At 31.9% G+C, this 18,995-nt stretch overlaps 2 protein-coding genes across 4 annotated transcripts; one reads left to right on the top strand and one right to left on the bottom strand.

Annotated features, from left to right (window-relative positions):
* The first annotated feature begins 1,613 nt into the window (after window positions 1-1,613).
* On the top strand, window positions 1,614-7,576 carry LOC113854839 (4-diphosphocytidyl-2-C-methyl-D-erythritol kinase, chloroplastic/chromoplastic). Of its 2 annotated transcripts, none has more exons than XM_027486096.1 (11): window positions 1,614-1,904; window positions 2,107-2,202; window positions 2,285-2,353; window positions 2,469-2,573; window positions 2,671-2,718; window positions 2,861-3,061; window positions 3,608-3,700; window positions 3,786-3,885; window positions 4,273-4,372; window positions 5,871-5,956; window positions 7,309-7,576. In XM_027486096.1, the coding sequence occupies exons 1-11, from the start codon at window positions 1,716-1,718 to the stop codon at window positions 7,398-7,400; spliced, it is 1,179 nt and encodes a 392-aa protein (XP_027341897.1). In that variant the 5' UTR covers window positions 1,614-1,715; the 3' UTR covers window positions 7,401-7,576. The 2 variants fall into 2 exon arrangements, with proteins under 2 accessions (XP_027341897.1, XP_027341896.1); XM_027486095.1 differs by having other exon boundaries at window positions 2,662-2,718; window positions 7,309-7,514.
* Window positions 7,577-8,695: 1,119 nt separating this feature from the next.
* On the bottom strand, window positions 8,696-16,343 carry LOC113854838. 2 transcript variants are annotated; one of them, XM_027486094.1, is made up of 3 exons: window positions 16,031-16,240; window positions 9,792-11,441; window positions 8,696-8,742 (listed from the first exon to the last, which is right to left on the bottom strand). In XM_027486094.1, the coding sequence occupies exons 2-3, from the start codon at window positions 11,410-11,412 to the stop codon at window positions 8,726-8,728; spliced, it is 1,638 nt and encodes a 545-aa protein (XP_027341895.1). In that variant the 5' UTR covers window positions 11,413-11,441; window positions 16,031-16,240; the 3' UTR covers window positions 8,696-8,725. The 2 variants fall into 2 exon arrangements, with proteins under 2 accessions (XP_027341895.1, XP_027341894.1); XM_027486093.1 differs by lacking the exon at window positions 8,696-8,742 and having other exon boundaries at window positions 9,416-11,441; window positions 16,031-16,343.
* Between the last annotated feature and the right edge of the window lie 2,652 nt (window positions 16,344-18,995).

Raw genomic sequence — 18,995 nt, 5'->3', positions numbered from 1 at the left:
AAAAATGAAAAGAGTAAATTTAAGAGAATAGAATTAACTTTTAGATGAATAAAAAAAAGCTTACTTATTTTAAATATTTAGTATTTAAACATTCTTAACTTAAAAAGTTTATTGAAAATTAAATTATAAATATTATAATTTTTAAAATATGTTATATCATATTATTTTCTTAATTTATTTATGAGCATATAATACACTAATTTATATCATCCATTAACCATTGGTCAAGATGTATATTAATCATGAATTTGCATGAATTTTATCTCTCCCCGTTTTATTGATCATCTTGTCAGATTGTTTTCAGAAATTTATTATGAAATGAATCTAAATTTTTTAAAGTGTTTATAAGGGATAATTTTGAGAGAAAAAATAACAAAAAAATGATGAAAGGAGTGCAAATAGCAAAAAATAGAGGTGCAAAAAGCAACCCTCCAAAATAAAAAAGAAAGAAAACCTAAACCATATGGCTCCCGAAAAGCCCAGCATTCAATCAGATTCAAATGGAGCGGGGAAAAAAAAAAATCTGACTCTGGCTTAAAGAATATGACTCATAAAAGGCTTAAATTTTGACCAAAAAAAAAAATTAATCAAGATTAGGTTGAAAGAATCATGCTCATGCAGCTTATTCCCAAATTTGATTTGATTTGGACAAAGCAAAATAAAAACACAAATTTGATTACTACACTTAATTTAGACGAGTTGCATATATTAGCAGGTTTAAATTGTAAATAATCTTAAATAGCTTTTTAAACCGTTTTCTTAATTCTCACAAAAGAGAGTATTTAATGTTTTTATATTTGTAAGGCATTAAATGTGTTTATATTTATTTAATAATTCCTTTCTTCTTCTTTTTGCCATTCAATAATTCCTTGCATTAAAATATTAGAAATTTTACTTAAATATATTTGAAATGAATATAATAGCAATAATTCACACACCATATTCTATATAATTTACTAAATCAACATGCATGTTTTTTAATATTTTAATATTAAATTTAAAATCAGTTTTTTTTCTTGTTCAATGAATATATCTATACCAAATTACCAATGCAGGCCTTCTAAAATGTGTTTACTTCAAATGGTTAAAATTTAGTTATTTTCTAAGTATAAAAAATATTTTTTTTTAAAAAAAAATAGTTCATTTCAATTTTATTATTTTTAGAATATTATTGATATTTAATATATATATATATATATATATATATATATATATACATATTAGTTATTACTTTTTTATTTCATTAAAGGACAAAAATATAATTATGCCAGTTATTAAAAATCTATTTATCATGTTATCATCTAATGAAACAGAATTAACAGCAGCAATTATATAACATCTACTTATATTAAACAATAATTTTATAAAAATTAAAAATAATTAATTTTTATTACTGATGCTTTAAAAAATTTGATTTTATGAATAATTTTTACAAATAATTTCAAACAAGTAAAAATATTTATTTTATTAAAAATATACACTATAATAAATATTTTATATTTATTATTATCTACTTAAAATCATTGGTTAATTTAATATTTTGTTAATGATGATGATGATAATAATAATAATGTCTCAATTTCAGAAGAATTTTACCGAATTTGGTCATGAGGAACACATGAACAAAAAGCACATTTTCTTGACTTCACAGTTGACATTTTCCGATGCACTAAAAAATTTGCAGCTGAATTGAAGTTACAATATTTCACTTATCCATGGCTTCCTCTCACTTTCTCTGCAGTAACCATGTTTTCCCCACTTCCCAAAACCCCTTCAGAAGCATCCATTTTCCTCAATTCAGACCAAATGGGTCATCAAATTTCCCCTCAAAGCTTCAGTTTCAGAGACCCCATTCGGTCAAAGCAATGGTTTCTAATTCCAACACTTCCAGAAAACAAGTAGAGGTTACCCCTTTTGTCCCCTCTTTTTTTGTTTTTCTGTTATGCTTTGTATTGAAGTTTCACTGTGGTTGTTTTTGTTGAATGGCATTTGTTTAGGGATAAAGTTTGAATATTTTTTAAGTGGGTAATGCTTCGGATTGAATTTTGTTGATTTTTATATCTACAGTTTTTTTAAAATGTTGTGAATATGTGTTGGTAAAATTAGATTGTGTATGACCCTGAAGGAAGGATAAACAAGTTGGCGGATGAAGTGGACAAGGATGCTCCTCTTTCAAGGCTTACTTTGTTCTCTCCTTGCAAGGTAACCCTTCCATTCTCTTGCTTAGAGGCTACTCAAATTTGTTTGCTTTTTTGTGTTGAAATTGCCAGCCCTTTTGTTGCAGATAAATGTTTTTTTGAGAATAACCAAGAAGAGAGAAGATGGATACCATGATTTGGCATCCCTTTTTCATGTAAGTGATCACAGTTTGGTAAATGCTTCAATGGATTTTTTTTATCCATTTGCTTGTTTATATGGTTTATGCATTGTTGAGCATGTCTTACTTATGTCTTTTTGAGTATTTTCAGGTGATAAGTCTAGGTGACATAATTAAGTTCTCTTTGTCACCTTCAAAAACCAAGGATAGCCTCTCAGCCAATGTGGCCGGGGTGCCCCTTGATGATAGAAATTTGGTACTACTGTTTCCCTTCTTGAGCTTTTTTCCTTCTTCTGGTCATTTATTTGTTCAGAGAATGTTATATGAAAGTTCTCGTTTTACAGATTATTAAGGCGCTTAATCTTTATAGGAAGAAGACTGGTAGTGACAAGTTCTTTTGGGTATGCAGTAATGATACTATGTTATAGTATCTTCCTTATTTTTATTATTTTTGAATTAAAAAATGCATGCTCCTTTATATTACTTGGAATTCTAGGTAGAACAAGTTTTAATGTTTATTGTATTTATTCATGTTGTTGTCAGATTCATCTTGATAAACGGGTGCCCACTGGGGCAGGGCTTGGTGGAGGAAGTAGCAATGCTGCAACTGCACTATGGGCGGCAAATCAATTCAATGGTTGTCCTGCCTCAGAGAAAGAACTCCAAGAATGGTCAAGTGAGATTGGATCAGATATTCCCTTCTTTTTTTCTCAGGGAGCAGCCTATTGCACTGGTCGAGGTGAGGTTAGTCCAAATAGTAGGTACCTACCGTTTCTCAAAATCAGATTTGAGAATAACCGCTAGATGTTTACTTCATATTAATGCGTGGGTCTCAGTGTGTGCTGCCAATCAATAATATCTGATAATTCTTATTAATTGCTACAATGGATTAGGCTGTGAATAGAGTTATGCCTCTGTCTTGCAATACAACCTAAGAGTCATGGTGCCGAACTTTGATAATCATCCACTGCTGTTTAAATATGAGCTAATGATATTCATTGTTAATATGAGTATGTGCCCAACATTTACAATTGTTTTGTTCATATTACCTAGATTGATCTTTATTCCTGAAACAGCAAAACCATTAATAATATAGTACTGGAAGACATCAGATCATTTAGTCATGAATGGGAAGGAATTTGTCTGTTCCTTAAATATTGAAATTTGAAAGTATTCAACTATTCTATTTGACAGTTATAACCCTTTAACCTTGTGCAGGCAGCTAGGTTTACTCAATGTGATTTCCCAATCATTATATTTTATTCAAGATTTTTCTTGTAACTTGCGCAGGTTGTCCAGGATATTCCTCCACCAGTATCTTTGGACATTCCAATGGTTCTCATAAAGCCCCCACAAGCATGTTCAACTGCAGAAGTCTACAAGGTATTTGACTTTTTAGAATAGTAACAAACCCATGTTTTCCCTCTGGTTTTTACAATCACAAGTTTAACAAGTTCCAATGATACAGCGCCTACGGTTGGACCAGACTAGTAGTGTTGATCCTTTAACATTACTGGAGAAGATCTCAAGGAATGGTATCTCGCAAGATGTTTGTATTAATGATTTAGGTATGCTTGTAGCTGTGTTTTTATCATTTTTCCTTTTCTTTAATATATTTTTCACTTTATCTTTGATTTGATTTTCATGAATGTACATTGTACATAATTCCATGAGGTTTTTAGTGTGAAGGTAGTCTTGCAGAACTGAGATTCCAGTCTCATTGTATAATTGTATTGTATCTAAAACATACTATGAAATATTACCTATGCCCCTTAATGTCTTGCAAACCAAACTTTCCTATCATTGACATTGTTATATTAGATCCTGATAAACTTTGACAAGCATCAGAATACTAATCAAAGTTGGTTGGTACTGTTCTTGTCTAATGCATTTTATTTTTCATTTGATTTTTAATTTTGTTTTCATGTTTTTTTGCCTTGTTTTTTCATCTGCAGAACCTCCAGCATTTGAAGTTCTCCCTTCACTCAAAAAACTGAAGCAGAGAATTACTGCAGCTGGTCGCGGAGAGTATGATGCTGTTTTCATGTCAGGAAGGTGAAAACACTGGAAAACCTAACCTTTAATATCTACTCTGGCATTTTTGTAAAAATCAAATATACTTGCTGGTGCTCTCAGACACAAACATATTTATATTTCGGTGTCCTAGGGTATCCCCACATCTTTTTGTTGAGTCTAATCCCTTCTGTCACCGAGAGATGCAGTTAGACCCTCTCCACAATTACTGTTTCCATGACTCAAACAGCCATCTTCTCCTGGAGCACAGTTCACGTACTACTGTGACCAACCCCTTGTGAATATGATCTGATCTTTGTCATAATGAATTTTATTTATTAAAAAAGAATTATGTGTATTAGCCTAAGTTAATCAAACTCACAGTAGAGCCAGAAACAAGTAAAAATACTTTCATAAGATAGTCATGGTTTTAATTTAAAATTTTATTTAAAATTCTTTGAAGTTCAGGGGGCTTTGACATTGTTAGGACAGAAGGGGGTATCTGCTAAGAATAAAGGGGAGAGAAACAAAATAGTTAGTATTGACAGTTAAAGCAGGTAGTCAATTAGAGGGGAATAGTTATATAAATAAATAGAGGGTGTACAGGTAGAGGATCAGTCTGACTGCTAGCATTTGGGAGCTGAGATGTTTAGAAAGTATGAAGGACTGACACTCCTCTTACTTATGGTGTCAGAATGTTGGACATGCGTCAACACCTTTACGACACACAGACACATCTTGGACATTTCTCACTAGCTGTCCGATTAGAAAAAGTATTGACAGCTCAGACACTTGAGTTAACGCCTTTGTACAGCTAGATACTTCAAGAACAATAGTATTATAGAAAAAATTAAATGGTGAATATACCTATCTAGAAAAATCTAATACACCTTTTATTACTTTTTCTTTTTTTGTAAGGTGACAAAGTTCTTGCTAAACAATGCCTCTTAGTAGTTTTGCCTAGGCTCATCATTATCATAGGAAGGTGAATATAGAAATCTTGATTAACTGCTTAGATCATTTGTCATGTTAATCATTCAATTTCATTTACTTTCTCATGTATGTGTGTGTGCACACTCGTGTCCTACATTTTGGGCATTGGCTATGTTGGATTGTCTATGTGTCTGAGTCTGTGCTTCATAGGTAGAAAAAGCTTTGTGAAAGGAAAACTCTAAGAAGGAGATTTCACTCCTTTTCTGTTCAGATGTCACCTCCTTTTCAATTTTGGTTTGTTGGTTCATGACAAACATCTCTCTCGTACTTTGGTGAAATGAAGTTGTATACTCTTTCCATGAATTTTGTCAGTAGTGAATTTTCCAGAAATACCCATGTAGTTGAATTATTGAATTTATTCCTTTACAAATAGTTTTGAAAGGTTCTAAGCAAAAATAAGCTGAGGTTTACACTTCCCTGTTCTGAAGGATATTAATAGTGTTAAAGTAGTCCAGTGTTTGTTTTGCTCTTCTTGTTGCTTTAATACAAAATCTTGATTTTAAAAGATGCAGTCATCTTATATGCTGTCTTCATACATCTCATGCAGTGGAAGCACCATTGTTGGCATTGGTTCACCTGATCCTCCACAATTTGTTTATGACGATGATGAATACAAAGACGTGTTCTTGTCAGGTAAGCTTATATTGAAAACTCTGTTCATGTATATGATGTATTGAATCTCTGATTCCATACGTAGTTATGTACATCCACTTATCCAGAAGCTAAAATGATTAAATCGGTCTTTCATATGCTGCAACATTTTTTGTTGGAAGGTGGGAAATGAATTTAGCTGTTGACATGTGCTAAGTTTATTTGTATAGCATAAGATCACGAGGTTCCACATGCATTAGAAGCTCTGCAAAATGTGAGCTATTAGGAAACATAAACACCTTGTAGCTGAATTTAATTTTAAAAAAATGCACTGATCAACACACAGTCCACACAAACAGACATGTGGCTATATCTGAAGCCCCCCTTTGAATGCAGTTTTGACGGGGAAAATGAATTCTGGTAAGCCAAATGGCATTTTGGGTGGAGTGTGCTGAAAAGTTTGTGCCACTGGCAGCATGATTTGAAAGGATGCTGCGTTTGTCTCATTAAACATTTTAGATAGTGCTGTCTGCTGGCTCTGGTTTTTAATGTGTCTTGTAGTCCTTAAACCCCTATTCTAGGACAAATATGATTTATTTTCTTATTAATGGTTATTGAAGTAAGAATCGTTCATGAAAGGCTAGAGTTGTCACATTAGTTTGCATTCAATTGATTGAGAGACATTGAAGAAAAAGAACCCCTTTCTGAAAGCACATTTTATTATAAGTTAGAATAAGCACGCATATTGGTTGTTTATACCAAGCTAGGTGGAGCAAAAAATGTCCACCCCTTAAACTAGTTTTGACATATTAGAATGCCACCTCCAAGGGGTTGGTTGATGGAGCAAAACAGAGTCTCACACTAACTGGTCATAAATTTGAACCTCCGCCACCTTGGAATGTGGTGAATGAGCTAGACGGTTTTTCCTGGTTTGGAATGGGGTACCATTCCCTCCCCCTGAACAATTTTGTGCTGAAAAAGAATGTCACCTCCAATGATATAATCTAAATAATCCTCTTAGGTAATAAATAAAGAATTGAATTTTTTTATTTTTTTTTTATGTTATCAATATGCTGAATACATCTTGTTGAGAAAGACAAAAATGAGAATAAGTTAAACCTGTGTGAGATGCACAGCAGAGGTATCTATTTATAATAATGCATAATTATTACATAATATTATATAATATTACATGATATTCTGTTATCAACTATCACTATTTCTACGTTTACCTTGGTTATATAGTTACCTTATTTACATACATTAATCTCAAAACATCTATTTTTTTTAGTACTTACTAATTATTAGAAAGTTGTTTTAGGGCGATCTACCAAAAGCTCATGATTGAATTGGTTCAAATGGGGACTTCTAACCTTTATTCTTTCTAATTGCAGATGCCTATTTTTTAACTCGAGAGGAAAATCAGTGGTACAGGGAACATGTTTCAAGTCCTTCTGCCTCTCCTGTGGTTTCTGAGTCCGTTTAATCAATCATTTTGTAAGATAATAAGATAGTAATGTAAAACTGCATTATTTTGTCTGTTTCCCTGCATCATTTAATGATGTATAAATTAAATTTTTATGCTTTGACTGCTGGGAATCAATAAAATTAAAGAATGAAAGAAAATGGATGAATGAAATATATAAGGCAGGGCCTCTAATTTATAACTGTGCCTAAGCAATTGGTCTTAAAGCATGCCTTTAGGGACTCTTTAAAGGCTGAAATTAATGCTTTAACTTGAAGATAGTCCTAGTCTCCCAGATGCCAAACATGTTTTCAACAGTTTTGAAGTGGCCATGATGCATAGCTTTAACATTGAATTGAAAGTCACAAAAATAAAAGGGGGTAAAATAATAGTCTGAATGGTTATGGATTTCAACATATCAGTTTCAGTTGTCAGTTGTGGCTTCACTTGAGGAATGTGTAAATATTGTGCACCTTACTAATATTAGATGTTGTACCCTTTTGTGTCAAATTCTAGGATTTAATTTAGGAAAAAGTCCATCTTATATCCTTATATGTTTGATCGTATTCTACGCGATACTCCGTACTTTTGAGAGTTTGCAAAAAAGTTTTTCTGTTATTCGGTTGTTCAATTTATCTGTTTCTTGACCAAAAATACCTTAAAAAATGCTTATTTTTGTAAAGATATCAGAAATTAGGGATTTTGGAGTATTTTTATTCAAGAAATGAAGAAATTAGATGACTGAATAATGCAAGAATTTTATTTACACTTTCAAAAGTCAAGATCTAAATTGTACATAATCAAAATTATACAGAGTTAAAGTGATTTTTTTCTTTAATTTATAGATACATTTAATATATTTTAAAAAATAAATTTTAAAGTGACTTAAATTATTTTTAAATGAAATTGAGTAATTTGATATTATATGAAAATTAAATTCTTAAGTTGATTTAGTATGTCTTTCGTAATATAATTTTTGGACTAAATATACTTTTGAATATTAATTTTTTTGAAAAAAAAAAGAATGGTGTAACTAGTAAAAATGAGTGGTGCAAATTTTTTTTATAATTTATGGCAATCGAGTTTTTGAAAAATAGAAAAAGTTAGTCTGCTTCCCTGGTCAATATTATAAAGAGGCGACTTATCAATTAAAAGAGTGTTTTTTTCCCCTTTATAACTAAAATATCAGCATTTAATTATGGGAATAAAGAAAATGTTCCTTTTCTTCCTCGTGTTTAACTAGGTATTCTTAGAGATATTACTGTGAGACTAACCTTCATTGGCGGGGAATGGTGTTATTAGGTGTCCCACCTTGACTCTTGATGTAACAGTTACCAGTATGCTGTTTACCACCTCCAGCCCTCTAAATAACCGTTAACAATGGCGTCTGAATCAAAATAAATTAATTAGAACCGTCCGAATTGAAATGAACAATTTTTCAATTATTCATTGAATATGAATGCAATAATAGGTTGTATGTGGTTAATCTCAGTCGTGTAATTCGTTATTGTGCATTGAAGATGAATGCAGCAAATCAAGTTGTATGTGGTTAATCTCGGTCGTGTTCTTAAATAGGACGTCCATTCTATACTAAACTTGTTAAACAAATTTGACTTGAGCCCAACTCGATTTAATAAAATTATAGCCTTGATCTTTCGAAAATGTACTGCCATAAACCTATTTGGAGACATTTTTTCGGAGAAATTTTTGTCATCCAATCCAATCCGGTCACTCACGTATCAAAACGTATGCATTTTTTTTTAAATGTAAAATTTTAACACAGGCAATATGAATGGTCATAACGACATAATACCCAATAATTTTTTGTCCAGGGTGCAGCCTAACTAAAAAAAAATGCCAGATTTGTATAGGGTAAGGTAAGCAAACGAGGCAACGAGATATCAGGCATGTAACTGAACTGTGCTTGCGATAGGGAGTGACGGGCAATGTGTACTGTGCATGTGAAAGTATGAGAAGTTCACTGAAAGCATACCACCAACATCATATCAACTATAGCATCATAAGAACAAACATCAAATCCACACATTTTTTGGTCTTTCTTTTTATTCATTTAATTTCACCCCTCATTCTACAGAGAAGGAGAAGAAACAAACTGTCTCGGTAAACTGAAAAGATCTTTCCCTTCAAATGGAGAACTCCATTCCCAAGAACCTGATGCTTCCGCAGCAGGAACTGCACCATCTTGCAATCCAGGCAAGGGAACAATGCTACCATTAGAGGGTAATGATCTAATCGATGGCTGAGCAACTACACCAGAAGCATTTGAACCGTATACAGCATTACTCTTTGTAAAAGGTGAAAGCCCAAGCAATAATGCATTAGACCTTGGTGGAGATAAGCCTCGATCCAAGGACCAGTCTATGTTGGTATAATCAAATTGCATTGACCCACCAGTGCTCCAGTCTACCGGAGAAGTTGCCCCCGATGTTGCTGCAGATCCTAACCCAGAAAAGAGTCCGAGAGATGAAGCGGCAGCAAGTGATGGGGATGCACCCGTTCTATTCCATAAGCTATTCCCACGGTTGGCTGCTTGGAAATCGACTGAATTGCCACTCCCGGCCACAAACTGTTGTGGATGTTGATACTGAAGTTGGTGATACAGTTGATTAGAACTGACAAAGTTTGAACCAAGGCTTCTAGCGCTAGGAGTGTGAGACATAAAGCCATTGGACCTCATGATTTCCACACTGTTAGTTGGATACCAACTGGCAGCTACTCCAGGCGGAGAAGAACTCATGCTGGTGGCTGGAATCTGCTTTGCATTTACAGTTTGAGGCCGCTGCATCATAATTACTGGCTCCCTAGCTACTCCAGGTTGAAGGTTCTTATAATCACCTCCAACAGCCATATAAGAAACTTCTGTCTTGGCAGGTGTTGGTGACACTTGCAATGGTGATGCCAATGAATAAGAAGCTGAAGGGTTAGACCCTGCACCTGGCCACCTCTTGTCAGTCGGTATGGCAGCTTGTTGAGGCTTTGCCCATTCAGACTTGGGTTGGATTCTCTTAAGGGGCTGCACATGTCTATTGCTGGATTCTGTAGATCCTCCTAGCATAACTGCTTGCTTTGTATAGTTAAAGTCCTTTTCATCTTTTTTGGGTTGATTTGGAGAAAGAATGGGTTTTGTCTGTGACCTTGCGTTCTGACTCACAACTCCAGGCTGCTTACTATTAAGGGAAGGAGGATCACCAATTTCCTCCAGCTTTGGTAAACCAGATGGCCGATCCAGTTTCAATTCTCTTAAAGACTCTGCAGCCTTATCAAGATCACCCTCACATGCAACAACTGCTCTTTCAACCTCCTGTTTCAAGCAATTATACCTGGTTTCTAGATCAGCAATCCGAGCAAGTTCCTCTGATATGTCAATTTTCAAACTACCCCCACCTACACTTGTGTCCTTGTGATTATCTGCATCTTCCCCGCCTTCAAAAAGCCATGCTACTGATTCCTCCACCCTTCCTTCATTCAGTATTAATGCCACTGTTGCACGCTCATAAGAAAACCCCATTGCCACAAGCTGTTGAGCAAGTGCCTCAAGCTTCCTTGACATCAGATATCCACTGCAACGATCATGCAACTCTTGTGCTCGCCTTTCCTTCTGTCTTTGATGTTTCCTCTCATTCTTTTGGCGGATTTTCTCTCGCTTGTCATTATCAGCTCCAGGTACTGCTTCCAGTTGAGTAGGAGGATTAGAAGCTTTCTCTTTATGGTCCTCTGACTCACCAGACCAACTACCATTGTTAGAAACAGAATCATACTCCACACCAGCTACCACTGAGCCTGCAGGATGTTCATCTGTCTCATCTATGTTCCGAAAACGACCATTAGAATGCACTGGTGAAGTAGATGTGGGTGACATCTCCAGAGTATGGAATGTTCCCAATAAAGGATTGTATGCACTGGCTGGTACACCAGCTACTGCATTACCAGATCCTGAAGACTTAGCAGACGACTTCTGCACTTCCTTGCCAGCCTTTTTGTCTTTAGACTTAGATTTGGAAGCAGGAGACATCTCTTCAGAAATGTGAAGCAAATATGTCCCTGCAATATAAAAGAAAAATAATGAGACCGATTGTTTTCTAATGGACTACCAAATTATTGGAGTAATATCTAACAAATATGTTATGCATCAAATAAAAAACCAAACCAAATCTACAAGATAACATTCATTTAACATCATAACTCGTAAGTGTGGATCCATTTGCAAATAACAAGCTTAAGTACTGGAGGTAGACACACCCAGTAAATATTACAAACTACAAAGGGACAAGGAAACCCAGGGGGAGGGGGGTTGTTTAATTGATACAAAAGTAAGCATTAATTCAAAATCCAATTGGATTTGTTCTTGCATTGGTTAGCAGTTTCCTTCTATGGAATAACTGGTTTGGTGCACATTGTCTTTGCTGCAATAATATTCAACTGTTTCCACATGTAAATTTTTGAGGATTTGGCATTAGCAGAGATGCTGAAAGGCTTTTTGGTGCTGTTATCAATTTGGGGTTCTCTGGTGTATGAGTGCAAAGCAAAGCTAGAATCTTTACTGGTTGTCATTTTCCTACCTTTTATGTGGTGCTTTACTCATGGTCATTTTACTGGTTGTCTTTCTTGTTCTTAGTTTTTCCTCTTTATTCTTGGTCCTCATTTCTTTAGTTAATGAGGATTCCTTATCTTCTTGCAATTGCATTTGTATCTTTCTCTTCTATCTTTATAAATTCTTTGTTTACAAGAAAAAAGAAAGAAAGACAATGCATAATTTCCTAGAGATTCCAAAATCTTTCCAGGATTATAATAGCTTTGAAAAATGAATTTAAGAACACAAGACCCTTCTTCTACCACTGATTACTAACTTCATTTACGTCCATAGAGATCTCTAGAAATTTAATAAGAAGAATATAATGGATAATTTATTTTATGACAAAAATCATGTTTTTCAAAAGAAGCACAGAGCAGTGCAGGGGAATTGAGTTGTTGCTTGAAATAGACAAGAATATGAAACAAAAAAAGAAAATTTGTTTGATCCAAGTATGGAAAGGATGGAATCTAATAGTGCATGAATCAAATAGTCTAAAATATAAGCTTTCACACATACCATTACAGCACTTCAATCAGGCACGATTACTATAACAATGAATTTCTAAAACAAAAAATATTAAGAACCAATACCAAAGGATCCAGTCAACCATTTTATCCCTTACTTTATACACAACAAAAGTAGATAAACTATTTGATCAATATTGAAAGGAAGTAAAATGATAGTGCAGGAATCTGCGTCTCATAAGAACTGGGTCAGGCCGTGAATTTCCAATGGACTGAATGAAAAATATACAGTAACACAGGACATTTGAGAGGCCCCGATCTCACCTCAACTCCTCAGTCAATACCTCCTTCCTAATCTCTCTACTCTTCTCTTGTTTAATATTTCTTCATAGCTTAGAACAGAATGTCCCTCCAATTTTCCTCTATGCCCTCCATGAAGGCAGTTAGTTTAACCCCAATCTAGCTAATTCCCTTTCCCAATTATGGTTTACATCACAACATTTATTCTTCACATACACCCTCACTATAGGAGATTCCTAATGCAATATAATGTATCACACAGATACAATTACAGGCAGTACTTCAATCAGGTACAAGTACAAATATATTGAAATTTTAACTAAAGAGCCAAAAATCATTACTTAAAACCATGGTCATTAATTAACTGGACTACAAACTGATCCACACAAATGATCAGATCACTGGTCCAATTGCAAGTGTTCTGGTCCATCTGGAAAAAAATAAGCCACACAGATTCTTTAGAAAAATTACAAAAGCCAGCCTCTTTTCCCAGCTTCTACCTGGGCCATGATGGCTGAAACAGTCAAACCCTCCAACTCAGTTTGGATTTTACAACTATGAAACAATATTGACCAAGCCCAGATTCTTGTACCCAACCTCACCTAGTGCATAACGCTTTTGTTGTTGAGAGAAAATAATATGTTGGAGGAAATCATTTCATTCAATTGCAACCAAATAACTAAAACAATAAAAACCAAGCTGATCCAAGTTTACTGAATAATTAGGCAACAGATAGAGCTTTAATTAAGACTGACAAGACAAGACAAAAAAATAAGAATAAAGAAGAGATGAACGAATACATCTTAGAGAAATCAAGCCAAACTACGTACCACTTCAAAGTGCACATTGCACAGTACATTTTCTAATCAATCTTTCAAGATACAAATATCAATACCCTATTCCTCTATATGGATAATAAGCACCAAAGCAAAAGTTTAAGGTTTATCAGCTGATGACTTTTAACTGTTTGCAAACCCAACACAGCCTTTCCACTGATGATTGCTACAGCTTACAATTCCCTGATTCCACTACCATAAAAGACATACAATACTGACCTCCAAACCAAGGAACAATTATAAGATACTTGATAGTCCAATATATAACGAGAACTATAGCAGCTAACCCTTAGAAGAAGCTATGACCACTCCCCCTCCTGAACCAAAAGCATAGGATCATGAATCAATCCATGTGCACATGGTAGTCAAAATCGAGATTCAATGTAGGACAGTACTGGAGTAAAACAGGGTTGTGTGAAGTGGAACGGAATTGCAGAGCAGAGGAAACCTTTAGGGAAGAAGTTCTGAATCAATTTTAGGGTTTCAAAAGGTTTTTAGCAAATCAAGTCACAAAGCAGGTCGCAGGTCATTGGATAAAAAATTTGGGTTTATCAACACATGGGGATCGTCCGAGCTTACCGATTCCACGGTCCAGCTCAGCGATCCCACCAATCTTGCTAATTCACAATTCTGTCACTGAGCTAGCATGGAGAGGGGGTTGGAGATCGTAAAATCGCACAAGGCTGCACACCATTTTGACTATCATCACCATGCATGTGCAGAAAAACCAGATCAGTTTGAGTTCCCTACTGTTACTCCAAGTTCTCCAACATTAATCTATGATCTAATCTTTCCACCCTGATCTGTATAGAATCTTTTGATAAAACATGGAAGCGAACAATCATAACAGGACTATATGTCTGTACGGGATCTCACAGCATATTTATCAGTTGAAGGAACACTTAAACAGAAACAACAATCAGAATTATCATTATTTGATTAATATTCTTTTCATGCATATCCCCATGCAAATGAGGATGGACTGAAGTTAAAAATCATAGTCCCCTTTCACCTTATTAATTAATATTATTTACCTTCCAATCCTTTCATCGAGAGGACAGGAAACAGCATTACATATAAAAAAAGCATTACACACTCCTAATGCAATGAAGCACATCCAGAAGAAAACCAAACTCCAAATTAAGGGCAGATCAAAAGTTCATAACCGTCATATGCAACCACTCAACTACCTTTGAATTTGAATGATATGCAACTAATACACTAATAGAGTAGTGACAGTATTATACTAATGACAGCACAGACACCTAGAAAAGCAACAAGCCTAATGATAGTGTCATAAAGACCACATCTTCTGATATAGCAAGATGTGCACATTCAGCTACATCAAAATTCAACTGCCACCATATTTATCTTAGAACAAGCACAACCATATAGTAATAGTCATACAAAAAAAGAACCTCACATTTTCAGATAATAAACTACAAGATATTCAATGCTACACTGCTACTAATTATTGCCACATCATCCCACTTCTAAACAACCAATATAGTCATTAAAGTGGCAGATAGAACTGAATGTTCACCAAAGATGGTTAAAACAAATTCAGTATTATCATCACAAACTTAAAAAAATAACAGAATTATATATGTATTCATCCAAACACTCTAAGATGACTCGCATAATTAGCTATAGACCATTATACCTTTAAAAACAACCAATCACTTTCCAAAACAGCTTTCCCACACTAAATCATCAATTACAACACAAAGATTTAGGCTCCCCCACAAAATACGATCATCAGCAGTTATTATTACCCAAGGCACCATTGCCCTTCATTTCAGCAATTTTTAACATTTCAATTAGTAACAAAAAGGAATTGTACAAAAATGATCCTCTGAATACGAAACAGAAGGTGGACATTGATGCCACGCCACAGCTAGTAGCTCAACTCAAACAAAAAGTTAAAAGTTCTTCCCCAAAGCTCAATACACTCTCCCAAATTTTCACAACTGCCAACCACTCTTATCAAATAAAATTAAAACTCTGACTAAACAACCAACCCAAAACACCGAAATTCCCCCAAAACACTGCAACAAACACATTCAAGCCCATGAAAAAATTCCCACTGCCTCCCCAAACAAAAACACAGATTGTCAATGTGCACCCAATACAAAACAATCAACAAAATCCGCACCAGCGAAAGAACCACCGCGAATCCCTCTCAAGGATCCATGAACAAACCAAAACCCAAACCAAATCCAGACACGCCCCCGAAGTCCCGATTCCAAAACCGCAAATTCGACAACTACGAAATGCGAATCTTCCACAATTACAAAAAATTGAATAAAACAAACAAACAAAACCTAAATAAAAAAACTGAAACTATATTACAGTCCAATTCACACAGCATCTATGGGTTCAGATTAAAAACGAAAAAACAGAGAGAAATTTGAGAAATAGAGAAGAATAACGAGGAGAAGGAGAAGAAAAACGAACCTGTAGATCGAGCTGTTGAATGGGGGAAAACCGTTGAGATGTTGGAGAGAGAGGGAGGGAGGGAGATAGGTTTTTCGAGGCTGAAAACTGAAATTGAGGGAATTAGGGTTTTGATTTGAAGAAACACGAGAGATCTGAAAATTTGCGAAAAGCGAAACGAAAAAACATCTAAATTCTCTTAACGGAACATAAATAGTGATATTCACTCATTGCTTTCTTCAATTCTTCTCATTTTCTTAAATAATAATTAATAATAATATTTTTTATTTACTTTCATATGGGGAACCACTTTTTTTTCTTTCGCTTGTTTTGCGTTTTCATTTTTCTCTTCTTCTTTTTTTATGGAGATATTCTCTCAGTGACCCACGTGTGAGTCAGAACTCAAAAATAAAATTATAATTATTACAGCGGCACTTCTAGAATATGCTACACCAAAAAATGTCAACTTGTCAAGTTTAATAATAATAATAATATTAATAATTAATAATAATAAGTAAAATAAATAAATAAATAAAGCCAAGAATTTAGCAGATACACAATAAAAAGGAAACATTTTGAAATAGAGAAACTACCAAATCGTAAAAACGAGTAAATAAGAAGTAAAGGCTAAAGGGTACGCTTTTTTTCAAAATATAAATACTTTTCATATAAATGATATTTTCAAAATCGAATCAATCGTAATATTAATCTCAACCATAATTGATTTTGAATTAAATTAAAGTAATAAAAAATATATTTTAAAGTTGAATAATATATTAAAAAATAAATTATTATAAAATATAAAACAATTCAGTAACGTAAAATTTTAAATAAATATAAAATAATCATATAACATATTTTATAATATAAAATTTTATAATAAAATAATTAAATATTAATAATTTACATGTAAATATCATATATGAATGTTGATTTAAAAATAAAAGGTAAAAATAGTTGTATATGTATATCCATTGAATACTTTTTTCTTAATTAATGTCATAAATGCATTCAATTAGCATGTTTTCAAAAATATATCCATGTTTTGATACATTTACTTTTCAATAGAACATAAGACTTCTTTATTCATCCATTGACTAGTTGATTAAGTGTATCAGATTTTATATAAAAATAAAGTTAATAAGTATTTCTTCATATTATTTACTGTAATGTTTAATATATTATTAAAATATAAATAAATATTAATAATTAAATGATATATTTATAAATATTTAAATTATGTAAATTTTAATATATATATATATATATATATATATATATATATAATGATTAAGCCAATATTATATAACTAAGTTAGATTAGTAAATTTTGTATTTTATAAATATTTTTAAGTAATATGAATATTTATTTTTTCAGTCTAGACTATAAATATTTTTTATTTAAAATAATTATGTTCGAGTCAAATAAAACTATAATTAATGACAATAAATTTTATCTGAATATTTAATATAATTTTATCTATTGAAACTTAATTATATGTTGCGTTGGAAAAGTCCTACCAATAACTTAAATTCCAAATTCTAAAATTCCACATATTCATAATATATAAATATATTTGATACATGATTTCAAAGAATCTTTAATATGCATATATAATAAATAATATCTTATAAAAAATATATTTTTATATTATAATATATTTATTCATAACTTAAATTTTCATATTACAAAACCAAAAATAATTATAAAAAAAAATCAATTACAAGACTAAGTTTAATTTATATTACATGTCTTTAATTATTATTAACAATTTGTTTTACACATTTTGGCTTATTAACTATTATATTTTTTTGTATTTAATTATGACAAATTGACTTTTTTTTACAAATACATAATATACTACTTATTAGATATTTTATATACAAATAAATTAAAATAGATTGTCTTATATAAAATAATAAAATTATGGAATTGAAATATTAATTTAAAAATTATGTATACTAGTAAAAAAAAATATAATAAACGCTAAATTCAATTAGTATGACATTATAAATTCCAATTTTTATTTGAAACTATGAGAATATAGTCGCTTAAAAATTTTGAATGGATAATATTATCGAATATAGTGGTCTTAATTAATAATAGATATATTTTTAATACATTTTACTATTTAATTAAAATAATAGATACATTTCTTACTTATTTTTTAACAATATCGTATTAATATTATTCTTGAATTTGTGTTTAGTTCAAATTATTTTCTAAAAATAATCACATTTTTTTCTTTGAGTGATAACCTTAAAAAATAATAATAATAATTTTAGAAGTTTTCTAAAATAAAAGTGCTTTTAGAAATTATTTTTTTATCATACTAAATGATTTTTATATTGAATTTTTTTTATTTTTAAATTTATATCTTTATTTAATTTATTTTTTATCTTACTTTTAGATGAATGAGTATAATACTAAGGTTAGCATTTTTATTATAATTTTTAATATAAAACTATATTGATTTATTTATAATATAATTTTTATTTGATATATCAAAATTTCATAGAATGTTTGGATTTTTCATATATAAAAAATAAAAATTTATTATATTTGAGATGTTAAATTATACTGTTGCTCAAAACTTTAGATGCTCAATTTTATTATATGAATGAATTCATAACTTTTCTACCATGATATATGTAAGCGATTCTTATTATATAAATTCAAAATCTTATTAGTTAATATTTATGATACTTTTTCATCAATTAAATATTTTATCCAAAAAAAAAATTATCTAAACATATTTAATTTTTTTAATTTTGATAATTTTTTTTATATTTTATTAACTATAATTATGATTGATCTATGTATTACTAAATCAATAAGTTTTGTATAATAAATATATACATGATATTGAGCCATAAAATAATGATTTGATTTAATAACATGGTTTTTCAGTATCTTAAAAATTTATGATTCTTTTATTAAGTACTTATTTTTTCTAAATAAATTTATCAATTATTTTATATTTTTA

This window comes from Abrus precatorius, unplaced genomic scaffold (genome assembly GCF_003935025.1).
Source record: "Abrus precatorius isolate BTA unplaced genomic scaffold, Abrus_2018 Scaffold11, whole genome shotgun sequence".
Taxonomy (NCBI): domain Eukaryota; kingdom Viridiplantae; phylum Streptophyta; class Magnoliopsida; order Fabales; family Fabaceae; genus Abrus; species Abrus precatorius.
Note: the sequence above shows the minus strand (reverse complement) of the source record. Positions and strands in the feature narration are given on the sequence as shown.

Excerpts from the sequence above, each read along its gene's own strand:
- LOC113854839 (XM_027486095.1), top strand. The coding sequence starts at position 1,716 with ATGGCTTCCTCTCACTTTCTCTGCAGTAACCATGTTTTCCCCACTTCC. Across the intron at positions 2,354-2,468 it reads ATTTGGCATCCCTTTTTCAT|GTGATAAGTCTAGGTGACAT; the intron begins GTAAGTGATCAC and ends GAGTATTTTCAG. Across the intron at positions 2,719-2,860 it reads GTAGTGACAAGTTCTTTTGG|ATTCATCTTGATAAACGGGT; the intron begins GTATGCAGTAAT and ends TGTTGTTGTCAG.
- LOC113854838 (XM_027486093.1), bottom strand. The coding sequence starts at position 11,412 with ATGTCTCCTGCTTCCAAATCTAAGTCTAAAGACAAAAAGGCTGGCAAG.